This window comes from Ipomoea triloba, chromosome 5 (assembly GCF_003576645.1).
Source record: "Ipomoea triloba cultivar NCNSP0323 chromosome 5, ASM357664v1".
In the NCBI taxonomy this organism is placed as follows: domain Eukaryota; kingdom Viridiplantae; phylum Streptophyta; class Magnoliopsida; order Solanales; family Convolvulaceae; genus Ipomoea; species Ipomoea triloba.
The window spans coordinates 25,673,382-25,691,312 of record NC_044920.1 but is presented as its reverse complement, the minus strand read 5'-3'; the positions used below and the strand labels follow the sequence as shown (position 1 = coordinate 25,691,312).

At 36.1% G+C, this 17,931-nt stretch overlaps 3 protein-coding genes across 5 annotated transcripts; 1 reads left to right on the top strand and 2 right to left on the bottom strand.

Annotated features, from left to right (window-relative positions):
• Positions 1-6,555: 6,555 nt before the first annotated feature.
• LOC116018895 (ACT domain-containing protein ACR1-like) lies at positions 6,556-11,006 on the top strand. Of its 3 annotated transcripts, none has more exons than XM_031258921.1 (8): positions 6,556-6,698; positions 6,968-7,085; positions 7,197-7,242; positions 7,886-8,000; positions 9,228-9,295; positions 9,393-10,043; positions 10,307-10,411; positions 10,510-11,006. In XM_031258921.1, exons 2-8 carry the CDS (start codon positions 7,015-7,017, stop codon positions 10,864-10,866), a joined length of 1,413 nt encoding a protein of 470 aa, XP_031114781.1. In that variant the 5' UTR covers positions 6,556-6,698; positions 6,968-7,014; the 3' UTR covers positions 10,867-11,006. The 3 variants fall into 3 exon arrangements, with proteins under 3 accessions (XP_031114781.1, XP_031114783.1, XP_031114782.1); XM_031258923.1 differs by lacking the exon at positions 9,228-9,295 and adding an exon at positions 8,211-8,290 and having other exon boundaries at positions 6,559-6,698; XM_031258922.1 differs by lacking the exons at positions 6,556-6,698; positions 6,968-7,085; positions 7,197-7,242; positions 7,886-8,000 and adding an exon at positions 8,867-9,017.
• Positions 11,007-11,303: 297 nt separating this feature from the next.
• Positions 11,304-11,864, bottom strand: LOC116020472. The gene has a single exon (XM_031260945.1). The coding sequence runs from the start codon at positions 11,862-11,864 to the stop codon at positions 11,304-11,306; it is 561 nt and encodes a 186-aa protein (XP_031116805.1).
• A 3,289-nt stretch (positions 11,865-15,153) lies between these two features.
• LOC116020471 lies at positions 15,154-15,699 on the bottom strand. The gene has a single exon (XM_031260944.1). The coding sequence runs from the start codon at positions 15,697-15,699 to the stop codon at positions 15,154-15,156; it is 546 nt and encodes a 181-aa protein (XP_031116804.1).
• Positions 15,700-17,931: the final 2,232 nt, after the last annotated feature.

The window sequence follows — 17,931 nt, the reverse complement described above, 5'->3', positions numbered from 1 at the left end:
TTGTCATTTTGTAAATTTCAATTAAAGATTATCTTATGTCGTGTATTGTGGAGAATTTTATTTATATTTTAAAATAAAGTTTCATATAAATTTAAATAAACTTATATTTAAAAAAAATAATTTATATTGATAAAATTAAAATTAATAATAACAATTAAAATTTAAAATGTTTATTTATTCGTATTTATAATTTTTTAATAATTAAAATATTTAATTTTTATTTTAACAAGTACTACTCGTTATATTGGAAATGACATACACTCTTAACTCTTAACAAGTAAATGAACCACCATATTCGCAAATCATTTTAGTCTTATAGCAATGGTTAGTATAACATTGGAAGCATTTAATATTATATTGTTCTTAGCACTTGTTAGTTGTGCGCATTTATAGACAGGCTTGGATATAGGTCGAGGACTTAAGCTATTATATTTTCTTCTCCCATTTAGGCTATTATATTTTTGCATCCCTGGTGGGGGTCAGACCTAATTAGGCTAATCCTATACACTACTACATTCCATCGAAAAAAATAACATTTTTGTGATGAAGAATTTAAATTTAAAAATATATAGTCTTGGGGTTCTTTTCCACATTATTGTCAATATAAAATAAAATAAAATAACAGATTATCTAGTTGATAATATGATGTAATAGTTAGACATTTGCCACCAAAATTTTCCAACTAGCAAAATGGACGTATATAAACTAAGATTTTTAGTATGATCAGATCACAAATTTTTTTTGGCAAGAAGACGAGGCTCAATCTGTGAGACAAGAAAGATATTTGATTAATGAAGTTAACGATCTGGTCCATTAATCTAAAATTCGACCCGCCTTAGGGATTGAGACCCGTGAGACTGTCTCACACAAGTGTTATCCAAAATTTTGACCACTCATAGCACAATACAGTCCGAATTTCCCAACCACCCATCAAAGTTAGATGAAAATACTAACCATCTTTAGTTTCTGGTTAGAAGAACTTAGAACCATTGAGAATACTCTAAATTATGCCCCACAGATAGCGAAATCCCTCCCGGTAGAGCCCACCACATTGGCAGGGCTGCAACGGTTGAGAGTTGATTGTGTGTCCTTATCCAAAATTTACAACTTAAAAACCAACTGAGCTGTTGGTGTGAGCAATATACTTTAAATCTCCTACTTTTGGACCCTATTATGGTGGGTGGTAGTATAGCGCAGCTAGGCTTAAATAATGAACCTGAAATATATTAACCCAATCATGCAATGATTATAACACAGCATGCAAATTAAAGTGGAGCAGGCATTACGTGGATTAATACTAATTAATTAATTACAGTAAACAGCGGCGGTCACTACAAGGAGAACGACAGGCTTATGGCCGGGTACGGCGTGGTAGTTGGCGGTTGAGCCTACAAGCCCGGGCGGGGTCCAGGGACCAGTACATCGACCGCCATTCATCAGCAACGCCGTAATATGGCAGACACCGGTAAAGACGGTGGGGAGTTACGCCGGTTTTATGAACTGATCTGAGACGTCGCCGGCCCCATTGGAGATTTTCTGCCTCACCGTAATCATACACGTACCCTCCTGATTTATTGCACGATGGTTACGTTACGCATGAAGCACGTACAGACGTTTTTCGCATGACCATATGTATGCACGCCGTAGGTTATCGCCACATATATAGGGCCGCTGTCCTTTCACTGCTTGCGTGCTATGTTTTGAATATAATTCAATTCCGTTGGAATCAGGATATCCATCATTTGTATAGTTCGTATCACCTTGTGAGGGCCGGCACTCGTGTATATATGCATCGCATCATCTCTACGTTTGCATTTGCTTTTATTAGATAGTTGTGCTATTGGTTTGTTTGTAGGAGGGTTAGAATGGCGTGCAGTGGCGAATTGAGAATGATTACAAACAGAATCAATCAAGATCATATTTTCTTGATGCATGCGAATATAACTGAGATTTATTTTTATTTTTAGTGAAGCCACAACTACTATTTGAGAGTGTGCATAGGTAAATCTGTCTTATGACGTAAAAGCTAGCTGATTACAAGAAAGTAAATCAGTTTAGGTTGTCCATAACTAAAATACTCAAACCAAGAAGGCTAATAGACCACTCCGTCAAAAGTCAAACTAATATTCTTGTTGTTATTATTGAGTTAACTATCTGATCAATTTGGTTGGGGTTGTCGCATAATTTGATTATATATGTATTAGGAGGGAGCTAAAAATATTATATACTCTCTTGTCACACAACCATAATTAATTTGAGTTAGTTATTGGCACTCTTGGCCACATAAATTAAAGTTTGGTGGCATTCTCAATATTGAAATTTATTATTATAAGTGGTTGACCTTTGGCTATATATTTTGGTGAAACCCCACAAGGATTTCTCACAAAATTTGCAAGTAATCGTATCAAGAGTAAAAATGTCTATCCACATGACAAATTGATGTACTCTTTTAGAATAATGTGCGTGCAATTTTTGCAAGTCATGTGACAAAATCGATGGGATGTCAATGGATTTTAATTTTCACTTGCCGGAATGACAAGTGTAGGAAAAATTAAAGTTGTATTTATAATTTTATAGTGGCAATTTTCATAGTGGTTATGCATCAATACTAAAAATTGTTACCAAATTCATGTGATTAGAAGTGAGAAATTAAAAAATTTCACCCTTCGACTAACAATCAATTGACATGTAATAAGTAAAAATAAAATGAATACACATGTCCTCTTGGTCGAGCCTGTCGTATGTGGTCTTTCTACACCTACAAATAGTGGTTACAAATTTCTCTCGTTGCCAAAAAAGAAGAAGAAGAAGATTATACATGTACTAAAACTCAGCCCAACAATTGTCTCTCTCTTTCTTTCACAGAGCTAGCAAACAAAACAATACCCTAATTGAGTTGTTAGTTTGAAAAAAAAAAATTGTTCAACATTATGATAATATTGATGAGGCAGAGTAATACTCTTAGTTTTGAAAGTTGGCTCATATATATATATTATATATAGCAATTTAATTTGATGGTTTGGGAGAGAGAGTCGTAGCAAATTATAATTGTCGGCAGTGTGCAAAGTAATATTCAATGGATGACTCCAATGTGGACAACAAATTGAATACGGAAGATCAGATCAGATCATATGTATAAATTTCTTGCATGAACTTTTGGTAGTTGGTGGATGGATGCTCAAAATGTTATTGCAAGTCAAGTTCACGTGCACATATGTGAACTAACAATAATTTAACATTCAACAATTAGATTAAGATTGAATTGTGATTCCCCAAGATTTTGTCAGCACTAACGTAACATAAAGAAATAGATTTTGAGTTTAGATGACAAAATGTGGGTTGGTGAGTGGAGACTGGATACAATTGGTGGTGGTGCATTGCAGCCTAATTCTTAGACTAGATCGGGCATATATTCTTTGTCCTAAAAGGTGACAAAGTGAGTAAAGTATAAGTTCGTATTTAAATATTATGAGCTCAATTTATGTCAAAAATCTATTAGTCGAGTCCATCGTGGTTTACCTCTTCTGTATGACTTGCAAATTATTATATAGGAGTAGAATTTACTCATGGCACACTTCAATCCATCAGAGATATAATAGAAGTTGATTTTCTCGGAACACATTTTGATTTGTGGTTGAGGATTTTCTTCCTCGTTAAAAAAAGAAAAGAATGACATTAATTTGACCAAACACACCATCTGTCGTAGTAATCAAATCGAGTTCTACACCTTTAATTTGTATATTTTTTTTGAAAACTAAAGCAATGATAGATTACTGTATGAAAATTGAAACAAAGTCAGGCGGGACAGAATCCCAGTACAACGAATTTGCCTGTGAATAGACCATCGAAACTAGAGTGGGGGCTAGAACATTTAGCAGATCTAGGAACTAACCGAATGGAACAAGAAATATAAATGAGCAAATTAAATCCCTACAACTATTGGTGGCAATGCCAACATAAGAACGATCTTTCAAAGTTGTAGTTGTTAAATTACTCTGAAGGGAGGAACAATCGGTCTGTGTAGTTGTTAAAGCCAGGAAGTCACAATCGGCCTGTGCCTTGTGACCAACTGAGCTACTCATGTAAGCGTCACTTCACAATCTTTGTTTCTAGAAGAGATTGAAATAAACTCGCATTACTTTATATTTCCAAATAATTTGTAAATTCAAGCTGAGGGGTATATGTTTTCTACTCATGAAGTGTTGCTAAATTTAGATTTGTGTAAACAACTTTAATTGATACGTACGTGATGTAACCAATTACATATGGCACAATGTTTTTCTTTTGGGAGTAATATTATTGATTATGCAAAAATACATAACTTATGGGGATCCAATTAGGCAATCGTTATACCCTGCACCACGGTGCACATAGCAATATGCACTACGTACGTAAAACGACGTCGTTTTGGTGTTAGTAGACGCGAACGTGAATGACTCAGGGAATTCATTATCTATAATACACATAATCATTATCTATAATACACAGAACGTTTGCCTAGAATACACAGAATGTTTGCCCAGAATACACAGAATATTGACACAAAATACACAGATGTTAATGGATGCGAATGACTCCAGGGAATTCATTATCTATAATACACATAATCATTATATAGAATACACAGAACGTTTGCCTAGAATACATAGAATGTTTGCCCATAATACACAGAATATTGACGCAAAATACACAGAACTCATACTCCTAACATTCGAATGCACAAACACATCACAACTTGTGTTAATAACATGAATACACATAATATTTACACAAAATACACAGAACTCATCATCCTAAACATTCGAATGCACAAACACATCACAACATGTGTTACTAACATTAAATCACAACATGTGTTACTAACATGAATACATATAACGGTTGCCTAGAATACACAGAATGATTGCCTGGAATACACAGAATATTAACATAAATACAGAGACCGGTCGAAACGGGAAACGTGATTTCCAAAAAAAACAGACGATTAGTTTACAATGCTCAAAACGACGTCGTTTAGGTACGTGGTGCACAGTATAATTTGCCCCAATTAGGAATATGGGCTTTCTACATCCTGATGATCCATTAAGGTTAGCCCAATAATAGCCATCATTTATTCATCTAGACTCCACCAAACCAGTACAATAACCCATATCCCAGGCCTACCAGTCCATCAACATTTAAATCCAAATATGATGCATGTTATTAACAACAGCCTTTTTATTAGACTATCAATCATTATATAGTGAACCATGATTTACATGAATTATAGTAAAAACAACGCCATTTCTTTTAATGAAAAGAACCGGGAGTCATTATGTTTGTTACGTTATGTGGTGTGTTGAGTTTTTTTTTGGTGATGTTTTATAAAACTATAGTGTGCATAAAATGAAATTGAATAACATATGTCACATATATATTAATTATATATTGTTAAATGAGATTGTAGTTGAATTAAAATAATACTTTAGTACGTAGCGCTTCCTAAACTCCTTAATCACCTTACAAATTTGCATTAAATGAGGTATGTAGGAGAAAGTAATTCTTGATATACCTCAAACAGCATGCTGCATTGCTTAGCAGTTTGAAAGCTGTGGTCCATGTGAACGAGTATTCAGTTTTAGGGGAAGACAATTCAGTATTGTCTTTTTTTTCTTCGTATTTATCTTTCATGAAAACACTGCTCTTCATCTTCTCGCTCACAACCTCTTTCAAACTCATCAATTTTTCTTTTGCTTGCAACTCAAGATACTAAAAAAGGATTAGTTATTAAACCACGTTTCGATAAGCACCATACATGTTGTAGTAATATAGAGACATCAGCAACCTACACGACAAATCTCAAAACCAGATTATTCAACGACCAAATTGCTTGGGGCTCGAACCCAGTCCCTTCAAATCCACTCTTTTTTATGTGAGAGTGTAAACCGAGTGACACTAGATCACAACAATAGAACATATTGTTCTAAGAACGAAACACTTTGCATTTTGAGGATGAAATTATGAAAAGATATGAACTGGATCGGACATGACTGGGCCAAACCAGAAGAAAGTCGTCGATCCGATCCAATTAAATTCTCCACCCGACAATTCAGCCCAACAACATGGATACGACACGACACCAAAACATCCACCACGGGCACAGATTGTGGGCCACCAATCTTGCCACGCGGTACCTTCCTATAGCTGCGAGCCGCCGCAGCTAGCCAGGCATATGCCAAATCGTTTCGCCACGTCACATTTAACCCTGCCTGAGTTTGCCACATTTCATGGCGGCTGCATCCCTTCCCACCTATCCTAATCACTCCTGTCCACAGATTTGGACGTATCGTAGGATTAATCATTAAATTTCGGAGTCATTAATAATATCTTTAAGATTTAGGTACATGTTTATAATGATTGCTGATGCATATTTACACCAGGATAACTCACTCCATTACTCCACTGACAGATCGTCATTAAGATATACTTTAGCCGAATCTCTTGCGTGATTAATTATACACAATTAATAAATATATATAAAGAATTAATAATGGTTTGACTATAGAATTGTATATATATCTGTTCTGTCGTTCTCTCGGGTTTCCTATTCTCGATATTTCTGTCTCTCTCTGTTAACAAGGAAGCTCCAAAGAAGTTTCAAGACCCAAACTTAGCTTCTTCATTCTCTGCAAAGCCAAACCAGCTTTCTTTCCGGCTAGGTAATCATTTCTACGTGAAAAAATCCCAGTTTTTGGTTCCCCAGAAATAATTCTTTTTCTTTGGTTTTTCAAGAAAGCATGAAAGATTTGAAATTTAAGACTGTTTTAATTAGCTGCTACTTTTGGTATCTCTGTTAGCTAAATTAAAGCATCCATCTTTAATTTCTTCCTCCGATTCAATAGCAAATGATGCAATTGTTCATGCTCCATAGCTGCTAGGTTCTTTTCCTTAATTAGTAACATTGAGTATATTGATGTTAATATTTCAGCTGGCCTGGGTTGGATAGCAACATCTGAAGCTCTGTAATCTGAGGAAATGGAGATTGGTTACAAGCCGTATGTTGATCCGGCAGTGGAATCAATCATAGAAAGAATCCACCCTCCCAGGTTATTATGTTTTCATTATCCAAATTAAAAACATCATTAATTTCTGATAGCAACTAATTATATTAAATCAATCGTCAACTGTTAGTCATGGTTTTCTGGACTTAATTTCAGGGTTTGCATTGACAATGATACATGCCGAGACTGCACGCTTGTGAAGGTCTCTATCTGTCTCTTTGTTTATGCTTTTCCGATCCAAGTTTTTTTTTTTTTTTTTTTTTTAATTTTTCAATTGTTTCTTGTTTTCTAAGATAATAATACATATGGTCAATATTGGTGGACGGATGACGCCAAAGATCTCTAAGTTAACAGCTCATTTTAGTTTGTGTGTATATATATATATAGCTGAAACTGAAAACAACTAAGCAAGTTGGAGGGTGTTTGCATTGTAATAGTGGCACTCTACTGTGCATTCATCGACCTTAATTAATATTTGCCATATGGGAGCTGAGTATGCACCCGTTGTCTTAACCTTGTTGTATTATATATATTATTTATTATTAATTTTTTACTAGTTGGTACTTGTTGATTAAGCAATGGGCATTTAACTAGTTCCTGAACGTCCTTTTCTGGCCCTTGAGTGAATGAATGCAATTTTTTTTTTGTCAGGCCGTGTTGAGCATATAATATATAAGTATAAATATAAATATATAGTCTCTATTAAATTAATTATTGGTTGTTGAGCATATAATATATAAGTATAAATATAAATATATAGTCTCTATTAAATTAATTATTGGTTAATTCAGAAGAAACGAGATAGGAAATCAATCATTTTCATTTGGGATATTTTATGGTGGCAGGTTGACAGTGCAAATAAGCATGGGATATTGCTGGAGATGGTCCAAGTTCTGACAGATCTTGATCTCCTCATTTCCAAGTCTTATATCTGCTCTGATGGTGGTTGGTTAATGGATGGTTAGTGTACTCTTCTCTCTCTTTCTTTTATGTATAAAGAAAAGATTTTTCAAAAACATGAAATACTTGCCTAGCTTATCTGTATAAGTAGTTTGTGCCGTGACGAGGGAAACTCACAGCATTATCAGATAGTATGCACTGAGTAAACCCTACTAATTCAATAACCTGACTAACTAATAATTTTGGGTGATGTTGTTGCATGTTTGGCAGTATTCCACGTGAAGGACAGACTGGGCTGCAAAATTACTGACGAAAAACTTATCCGTTACATTCAACAGGTTCGTATGTTAGTTGTTTGNTTTTTTTTTTTTTTTTTTTTTTAATTTTTCAATTGTTTCTTGTTTTCTAAGATAATAATACATATGGTCAATATTGGTGGACGGATGACGCCAAAGATCTCTAAGTTAACAGCTCATTTTAGTTTGTGTGTATATATATATATAGCTGAAACTGAAAACAACTAAGCAAGTTGGAGGGTGTTTGCATTGTAATAGTGGCACTCTACTGTGCATTCATCGACCTTAATTAATATTTGCCATATGGGAGCTGAGTATGCACCCGTTGTCTTAACCTTGTTGTATTATATATATTATTTATTATTAATTTTTTACTAGTTGGTACTTGTTGATTAAGCAATGGGCATTTAACTAGTTCCTGAACGTCCTTTTCTGGCCCTTGAGTGAATGAATGCAATTTTTTTTTTGTCAGGCCGTGTTGAGCATATAATATATAAGTATAAATATAAATATATAGTCTCTATTAAATTAATTATTGGTTGTTGAGCATATAATATATAAGTATAAATATAAATATATAGTCTCTATTAAATTAATTATTGGTTAATTCAGAAGAAACGAGATAGGAAATCAATCATTTTCATTTGGGATATTTTATGGTGGCAGGTTGACAGTGCAAATAAGCATGGGATATTGCTGGAGATGGTCCAAGTTCTGACAGATCTTGATCTCCTCATTTCCAAGTCTTATATCTGCTCTGATGGTGGTTGGTTAATGGATGGTTAGTGTACTCTTCTCTCTCTTTCTTTTATGTATAAAGAAAAGATTTTTCAAAAACATGAAATACTTGCCTAGCTTATCTGTATAAGTAGTTTGTGCCGTGACGAGGGAAACTCACAGCATTATCAGATAGTATGCACTGAGTAAACCCTACTAATTCAATAACCTGACTAACTAATAATTTTGGGTGATGTTGTTGCATGTTTGGCAGTATTCCACGTGAAGGACAGACTGGGCTGCAAAATTACTGACGAAAAACTTATCCGTTACATTCAACAGGTTCGTATGTTAGTTGTTTGTTATTTTCTGCTATGTCATAATAAAACCTCAGAGAATTAAATGTGAATCATATGGAAATGCCTAATTTGTGTAACAGTCCATTAGTGAAAATAAAATGGGGTCGAGGGAGGACCGGGAGGGGCCGGGGCCCTGTATTGGCAGAGACGTTAGGCCGTGGCATGTCTTGACAAACCACACAGCCCTGGAAATGACCACAACAGACAGACCCGGACTCATGTCCGAGATATCGGCCGTGCTAGCCGAGACGGGATGCCACATTTCTGCAGCCGTGGTGTGGACGCACAACGCCCGAGCAGCCTGCATTCTCTACGTGGACGACCCCTCCCAGCTGCCACGCCTTCTGTCCCAGCTCGAGAACGTCCTCGACGCCCATCACTGCAGCGGGGGGAGCAGGAGTGTGATGAGGCTGTCTGAGGCCGGGCCTGGGCAGACGCATACCGAGAGGCGGCTGCACCAGTTGCTAGCCGGGGACAGCGACTACGAGCAATGCTGCTCTGCTCCTGAACGTGGTAACGGTGACGATGATGGGAGGTGTTACAGGAAAAGAAGCTGCACCAGTGAAACATACATCAAAATTGAGAACTGTGAAGAGAGAGGCTACTCCATTGTTACCATAAGAAGTGGAGACCGACCCAAGTTGCTGTTTGACACCATCTGTGCTCTAACAGACATGCATTATGTTGTTTTCCATGCTTCCATTAGCTCCCATGACTCCAAATCCTTCCAGGTAAAACCTCTCAGTCACTACCCGATATTGGATAAATGCTGTCTTATAACCCTAGCTGATCAGCCTAGGTTGTCCATAGCTGACAGACTCAAACTAAGAAGGCCAATAGGTTGCTCCTGTTGAGAGTCAAATTTATAATTTTGTGGTTACTAAGTCCTTTAACAGTCTAACTTGGTTGGAGTTTCCCCTCTTATATTAATAGTTACACTCGCAGATTTTTAATATACTTTATAATTGTGTATATGCATGCCTAAAAATATCAGGAGTATTATATAAGGCACAAGGATGGATGGACTCTGAATTCCGAAATTGAAAGGCACAGACTGACTCAATGTCTGATTGCAGCAACAGAGAGGAGAATTTCTCATGTAAATTTCGATTTATTCAACCTTTTAATGTTGGTTTTATACTTTTATACCTTATTATCTATGGTGACATAATGTTAACTACATCATATCGTCTACAGGGTTTGAGACTAGACGTTTGCACACAGAACAGATTAGGCCTATTATCAGACATCACAAGGGTGTTCCGAGAGAACGGTCTGTCCATAACCATGGCCGAGATCGGAACCCGAGGCGACAGGGCAGAAGGTACATTCTATTTAAAAGATGTCTCAGGGCAGACTGTCAAACCAGAAACATTAGAATCCCTGAGAAAAGAAATTATCGGCGGCACTGTTCTGGTGGTTCACAAGTCACCCGGCAGGCTTAGTCAGACAACCTCGTCCAGTGGTGAAAAACCTGGGTTTTCGCTAGGAGGATTGCTGTGGGCACAGGTTGAGAAATTCTCCAACAACTATTTCAGACCCATAAAATACTAAATGCAATATATCGGCTTCTGTAATTAATTAGCGTATAGTATATCCCATGTAAATAGGATAATTATATTTTTAGTACATGTTAAACACGTTTAATTTAGAGCTGTAATGTTATGTTCAAGTAAAAAGTGGAACTTTTATTAGTGGTCCTGTCTTGTTCCCAAAATACAATACCATAAAGAGTAATTAACATATTGACATCATGCGTAGTCGCCATGCAAACATAAAGAAGGTACTATGTAATTTGGTAAAGGTTATTTAATCAGATGGATTATAAATCAATCTTAATTCATAATCTCAATCATTTGATTAAACCAGCTTTGCCAACAACAACCATAATAACAAAACATAATTGCTTGGAAACCTAAAAAAAAAAGGACTAAAAAGGAAAACCCGCAATCACAGTTCAGCTAGAAATTTAGAGATCGAACTGCACTTGCCTATAGGGACGAGAGTGTTCCCGGGCTGGGAAGAATGGGTGCCCATTGTGCAAGGGAAGAAGGCGAGAGAGGCCCGAATCCAATCGGGCTAAACACCCAGAGTTGACTAAACCCGTCACCCAAAAAATTGGGCGATAGAATCGGTGGGATGTCTCCTTCAAGTAACGTTGTTTCAGATCTTATCTCATTATTATGACTACATTTTCTGGGCTTGAGATTGAGGGGAGGAGGAGCCACTTCCTGCAAACGCCTGCTAGGGTTGTTGGATTGGAACCCAGGCTCGGTCGTCAGCATTTGGACAGTTTCCTTAAACTTCTCAGCTTCCACCTTGTAAATCTTAGGTGGTGTTCGTGGGAATGGAGCTATTGGCAGCTTTTTAGTCATGGGTTTCGGAACCCTACCATGGATTGAGGATTGATATGAAGAAGGTTGTGGTTTGGTTCCTCCTTTCCCTTTGCCTTCTCGGTACTGATGCACTTCAACTGGATAATACGACGAGGAAGATGAAGATGAAGATGAAGATAAAGATAAAGAAGTACTAGCATATGAATGTGACTTCATAGTAATTGTTTAGTTTAATTCGTCTTTCACTCTGGGTACTATGTTGCTATTATATAAGATGCATTCACTGTTTGCTTCTACATATTATATTAATTTATATATTTCATCACACCATAACCTTTGACAATGTAAGATAACAGTGAAGTTTGACTAATTTAAAGTTACTTCTTGCTGCTATTGAGAGATCGAGATTATTTCAAACATTTAATTTAACCAACTTACAACCTGTATGTATACTTGAGCTTTTTCCAAGTTTCATATCGTCTCTATTAGGCCCAATCACATGACCTCCCATTTAAGAGAGTCAGTGTATGCAACTTGACTACAAGGTAATTGGCAATGCATTATATTATTTACTTTAATTAATAATTATATATTTATGTAAGATAAATATTGAATAAATGGTCATATAAACTTATATAAAGTAAAAGGGAGCTGAGAGAGCTTCTAGGAAACCATCCAGAAGCACAATAATTAAGGTACATTAATTACATTACGGATATATTATTGATCACCCCATTTTGTTTAGTCATTTATAAATTAAAACATATAATTAAGATTTAAGAAGAAGCTAGGAACAAGGAAGCATGGAGCATATTTGGACTATGATATAATATTACCTAAAATTTCTCTGGGTTATGTTATTGTTGTTTGTCCTTAATGGCGGCTAAATGCCCCTCTATATGTATGTGCTGACGTCAATTGCTCATGTTTGACCTTTTGATTTTATTGCTTCAATTATTTCCTCCTTTTTTTCTTTTTTTTTTTTTAATAATCTTCCGTTTCAATTTCTGCACACTTTTAATTAATATTAGTTTTTTCTTTCTTTATTCATGCTGGATTTTAACGGTTTAAAACCCACCCCACATCCAACTAAAAAAAATAAAAAATCAAGTGGTAAGAGAGTTACACCTGCAGTCGAGAAGTCGTGGGTTCGAATCTCAAGCCCTTAGGTTTGAGCCGGTCAGCTATGACCTAGGCTGGATTTCCTTGTGGTCCTTTGCCGGCAGGGTTTACTCACTACTCACACAGTCAGGAGTGGGGTTTACCTGTGTTTTACCGAGTTATCATGATTTACATCATTTAGATGCTCTATCGAGTTAGTGGTTGAAGATTCAACCTTTTGGGAGAAAAATAAAAAAAAATGATAAAAACAATCAAAATTAATTATAATTTAATAACCTTTTTCAATATTAATTTCAACTTATACGTTGAAGAATTAGATCAGAATAACAGTCATATCTACTTGTAGAAGAAGGCACTAACAGTAACCCTTTATTCTTCTAGATACCAATTACTATGCCCATTTGAATTGAAGCTTCATTAGCTTCGATCCAATTTCCATGTGTTCTTTGAAATCATATTTCTCCAAGCATTACTCAATAATATATATAATAATTGAATAGAGTTTCAGATAATATTCTAATATGAAATAATTATATTATTTGTTTAATACGCAGTGTATCCTGGGCAGAAACATGATTGCTTGTTATCTGTGAACCAGCAGCCAGAGGCTTAATTAATTGACCTTTGGTGCTTATTGGAGGTTGGACACCAACTATGTCTTAAATAGTCTGACTATATCAAATCCTATCCTATCTTTTATAATAACAAAGAAAGAAGATTGCCTGTTCCTTTCAGCCGCCTTTCAATAGTAACCTTGATTCATTGGCTGCCGCTATTTTAATTTTTGTTAATTTTGTTTCTTCTTTTAGTAATATAACTTTAGGTTTATGATAATTATGTTAAGTTTTCAGCTGACGAAGGAAACTCACCGCTATTTCTTATGGAATAAATCAAACTATTGTGTAATAATTCGTAATTACAAAAGACACACATGTAAGCTAATAAAGTTAAAAGTGAAGGCAATTTGACACGCAACTGACGCAAGTCACCAACCGATAAGCGAGATGAATAGACAAAGAAGTGGCACCCAAACCCAATACTCAAATGGATAGGATTCAAGGCAATATAATGTTGTTTTTGCCTTTACCTCGACCTTGAACTGAATAAGAAATTGACAAGCTCATTAGACCAAACCTTTAAGGGAAAGAACTCGATCTCTACCCACAATTCACAAACAAGTGACCAACCAAAGACCTTTTAAATCAGAACAAAAAATAGGAGAATTGCACAAGCCCTTCCAACGATTAATTCAGTATCTTGTTGTAGATTTTGATTAATTATTCAGAGTCTAATTATTATCACATTTTATTTTAAAAAAAAAAAGTTCTGTTGACATATACGTACGGAGTTAACAAGATTATTTAAAACATTCTATAAACTCAAATAAGTCTACATTCAAAAGTTATTTTTAAATAACAAAACTATACTATATAATCTTAAAGTTCTATATATATAATTTTTATTTCTATATGTTCTTATCATATCACAAATTGTTAGTTTAACATTAAAATTAATACAGTAAGTGTGTGTAAACATATACACACACTAATTTTAAACTTTATTATAAATATAATATATATTAAACATATATCATATAGATATATAAGAAATTATATTATAACAATTCATTATTCATGTAGAAATTTGAGAGCTTAATTGAATTAAGAATACTACCAACATCCCCATATATTAAACATCCCCATAGTTTTTTTTTTTTTTTGCCAAGATGGAGGGAAGAGATTGTAAGATAGAAAAGAGAGGGTGGAGGAATGATAAGAAATTAAATTTGCAGTAAGTGTTTTTGTTTGTTTTTTGTTTTGGGGGCTTATGCGGATAGAGGAAAAAAAAAAAAACAGCACGAATCGGCGCATTGAGCACACCATGCACACCCAATTGGCGTGTGCATGACGTGCACGCGTTTGGGCGCGTAAATTAAATTATTTTTTTTTTCCAAAAACAATTGTTTTTCCTTCTTTTTTTTTTCTCATCTTTTTCTCTCTTTCCTCTCTCTTATGTGTCTTGAAAAAATTAAGAAAATTTTCTTCTATTGAGGATGCTCTTTTTTTTTATGAAAAGAAAAGGTTGAATATCATTAAATAAGATCCAAGCTCAAAACATGAGCAATGGATGAAAACGGGGAGGAGAAACAGTCCATACGGTCAGACAATGACAAGGCTTCCCTAGCTAGACAATGGGCAACCCTGTTCGCAGACGGTTTAGCAAACAAAAAGCTTAAGTTGACAAAACTAGAAGCTATGTATCTAATATCATCAATAATGAGATCAAAGTATGAAGTAGAATAAAGTATGTAGGATGCCATTGATGGCTTGTTGGCAGTCACTCTCGAGAAGGAGATTGTCAATGCTGAGATCCTTCATCCACTTCAGAGCTTCGCGAATGCCCATAGCCTCCGCCTCAGCTGGTGTGAAGACGTTACTCCATGCAGCAATGAATTTACCAGTATAGTCCCGAAGGATGAATCCGATCCGAAGCCCATCTTGTTGCTTTCTTGATCAAGAGCCGCGTCCACGTTGAGCTTGAGAAAGCCGGGAGGGGGCCTTGACCAACCAGTGCTGTCAACAAGGTTCCTGGCAGAAGCATTCATAACATTATTAACAGCAGACCAATCAAAATAGAAATGCTTAGCAGAATGGCAAATATGGGAGGCCGAAAGGATGGTACTATTCCAGATTTTTTCATTTCTTGCATCCCAGATCTTCCAACATATAGAAATGATAACACATAGATCATGATCAGATTTTGATGAAAAGAGAAGGACAATCCATTCAAGAAAGGTGGTGCTTGATGAATAATTAACATCTCCCAGGATATCCCAACATTGTTTTGCGAGAGGACATTGTATGAATAGGTGAAAGGCTGATTCTTCAACATTGTTACAGATCTGACAGACATCAGGGACTTGAACCATTTTTTACCTTAAACAATCGTGAGTTGGCAGTGAGGAAGAGCAGAGCTGCCAAAAGAATGTTTTTATTTTTGGAGGGAGCTTGAACTTCCAGAATCTAGTCCAGACAGGAATTATAGCTGGGTCCAAACTTCCCATGAGATAATTATAACAGTGTAGGTTCCTTTATCATCCTCAGTCCAAATGATTTTGTCAGACACCTTAGAATCAGCAAGTGGAATACTCTGAATTAATGTTCTGTCAGCTTGCTCAAAGAGGGAGGTGATAAGATGTTCATTCCACTTGGAAGAATTTGGAACAATGAGATCAGCCACATTGGTGATTCCTTGAATGACCGGATTAACATTTTGAACATAGGGGCAGTTAGTACTTGGAAGCCAAGGATCATTCCATATATTAATGGATTTCCCATCACCCACTCTCCATCTACTGCATCGTTTAAGGGTGGTCTGAGCCTCAAGGATGCTCCTCCAAATAAAGGAGGGATTGTTGCCCAGGTTTGCGTCAAGAAAATTGCCATTAGCATAATATTTGGCTTTGTAAGTCCTGGCCACCAACGAGTTTGGGTAATTCACAAGAATTCCCAACGTTTAGGTACACATAATCTGTCCCAACTTTTCCATCTGATTCCTCTGGACCTTTCACCCTCGCAACCCCACCAGAAGCTATTCATAGTTCTCTCAATATCATTTCCCAGCTCAATAGGCAGAAGGAAGACACTCATTGCAAAGGTTGGGATAGCTTGGATTACGTTTTTGAGTAGGATTTCCTTGCCTGCTCTAGAAAGGAATCTGTGAGTCCAGCTCTTAATTCTCCCTAACACTTTATCTTTGATAAAACCGAGGATTTCTCTTTTGTTTCTGCCAATGAGGGAAGGTAGGCAAAGGTAACTTCCTCCGACCACATTGTTAGCTTGATTCGTGAAATGATTTCCACTGTCAGTTACACCATTCTTCTTGAGGGTAGGGCTATTGGTTCTGTTCATCCTCGGAGAGGTCTCAGACAAGGTGACCCCATGTCTCCTTACGTCTTCATTTTAATCCTTGAAGTCTTCCACCTTATGATCCAAAAATTACAAAGTTTGGGAACCATTCATGGCATTGCCATTGCCAGAGGCGCTCCCCAAATAACCAACCTATTCTTTGCCGATGACTGTTACATTTTCTGTAAAGCAACTACATTAGAGGCAAATGCCTTAAAGCATGCCATTGAGTCTTTTGCTTCAGCCTCTGGCCAAACCATCAATTATTCCAAATCCACCATCACTTTTAGTAAATGAGAAGAATAGATAGAGTAGGAGGAAAGAAGAGCGGTGCTGGGCACGGAGACTGTTAAAAAAAAAAACTGAATAAAGCGGGAAAATTTGACTTAGGAAACAAAGTCTGACATTTTGTTATTTTGATCTCGGGCTGGGAAGGACTTGGGCTCGGTTGACCAAAGGAGGAGGTAATAGGGAGGAAATGGTGTAAAGGGATTGTGGTGAAATGGAAAAGGATGGGGTGTGATTTTACAAATTTACTATGGAGTAAGAAAATGATGTGGAAAAAAAATGAAGTTTGCCATATTTGAGAAGTTGACCAAAATTAAAATTTACCAAAAGAAAATGTTGAATTCAAATTCAAATTTCAAAATTTGAATAATTGTGACATGGGGAGTTGATGGAAAATATGTGTAGATTTTCGAAAGAGAAGGGGTGGGGGTGCAGTGGAGGAGGGGCCAGGCAAGGCTAGTAGAGGGCACAGGAGGCAAGTTGTGATTATCAACTCATCACCAAAACCCGTTGATGTCGGTTAGGAAAAGAAAAATTAAATATTGAATTTTTCGTTCGAAATGACCAAGTTCGAATCAAAGTGTGAGCGTCGTTTAAATTGGTGTAATCACTCTCTCTCATTATCGATATCTTAAAATTCGAAATGTGTGAGCTAGTGATGGATATATTAGATTAAGCTCACGAAACTCAAGCTAGGCTAGAGAGTAAAAGAGGCAGACTCCATAGGGTCAAGTTAGCATGAGAAGTAAGGGTTGGGTCCGTGCGTGAGATTGGAGAAACGAAAGCTAATCGATAGCCGTTCATTACAACTGCATGTTATGAGTACCCATTTCACTCATGAAATGTTTGGGACATGTTGAGGATCATTTAAGAAGCCATTAAAATTTATTCTTGTATATATAGGTCGGTCCTTACATTGTAAGGACTGTTGATTTTTTTTTTTTTTTTTTTTTTTTTTTGTTTTT

Excerpts from the sequence above, each read along its gene's own strand:
- LOC116020472 (XM_031260945.1), bottom strand. The coding sequence starts at position 11,864 with ATGAAGTCACATTCATATGCTAGTACTTCTTTATCTTTATCTTCATCT.
- LOC116018895 (XM_031258923.1), top strand. The coding sequence starts at position 7,015 with ATGGAGATTGGTTACAAGCCGTATGTTGATCCGGCAGTGGAATCAATC. Across the intron at positions 8,001-8,210 it reads TGGTGGTTGGTTAATGGATG|TATTCCACGTGAAGGACAGA; the intron begins GTTAGTGTACTC and ends CATGTTTGGCAG. Across the intron at positions 10,412-10,509 it reads CAGAGAGGAGAATTTCTCAT|GGTTTGAGACTAGACGTTTG; the intron begins GTAAATTTCGAT and ends TATCGTCTACAG.
- LOC116020471 (XM_031260944.1), bottom strand. The coding sequence starts at position 15,699 with ATGGTTCAAGTCCCTGATGTCTGTCAGATCTGTAACAATGTTGAAGAA.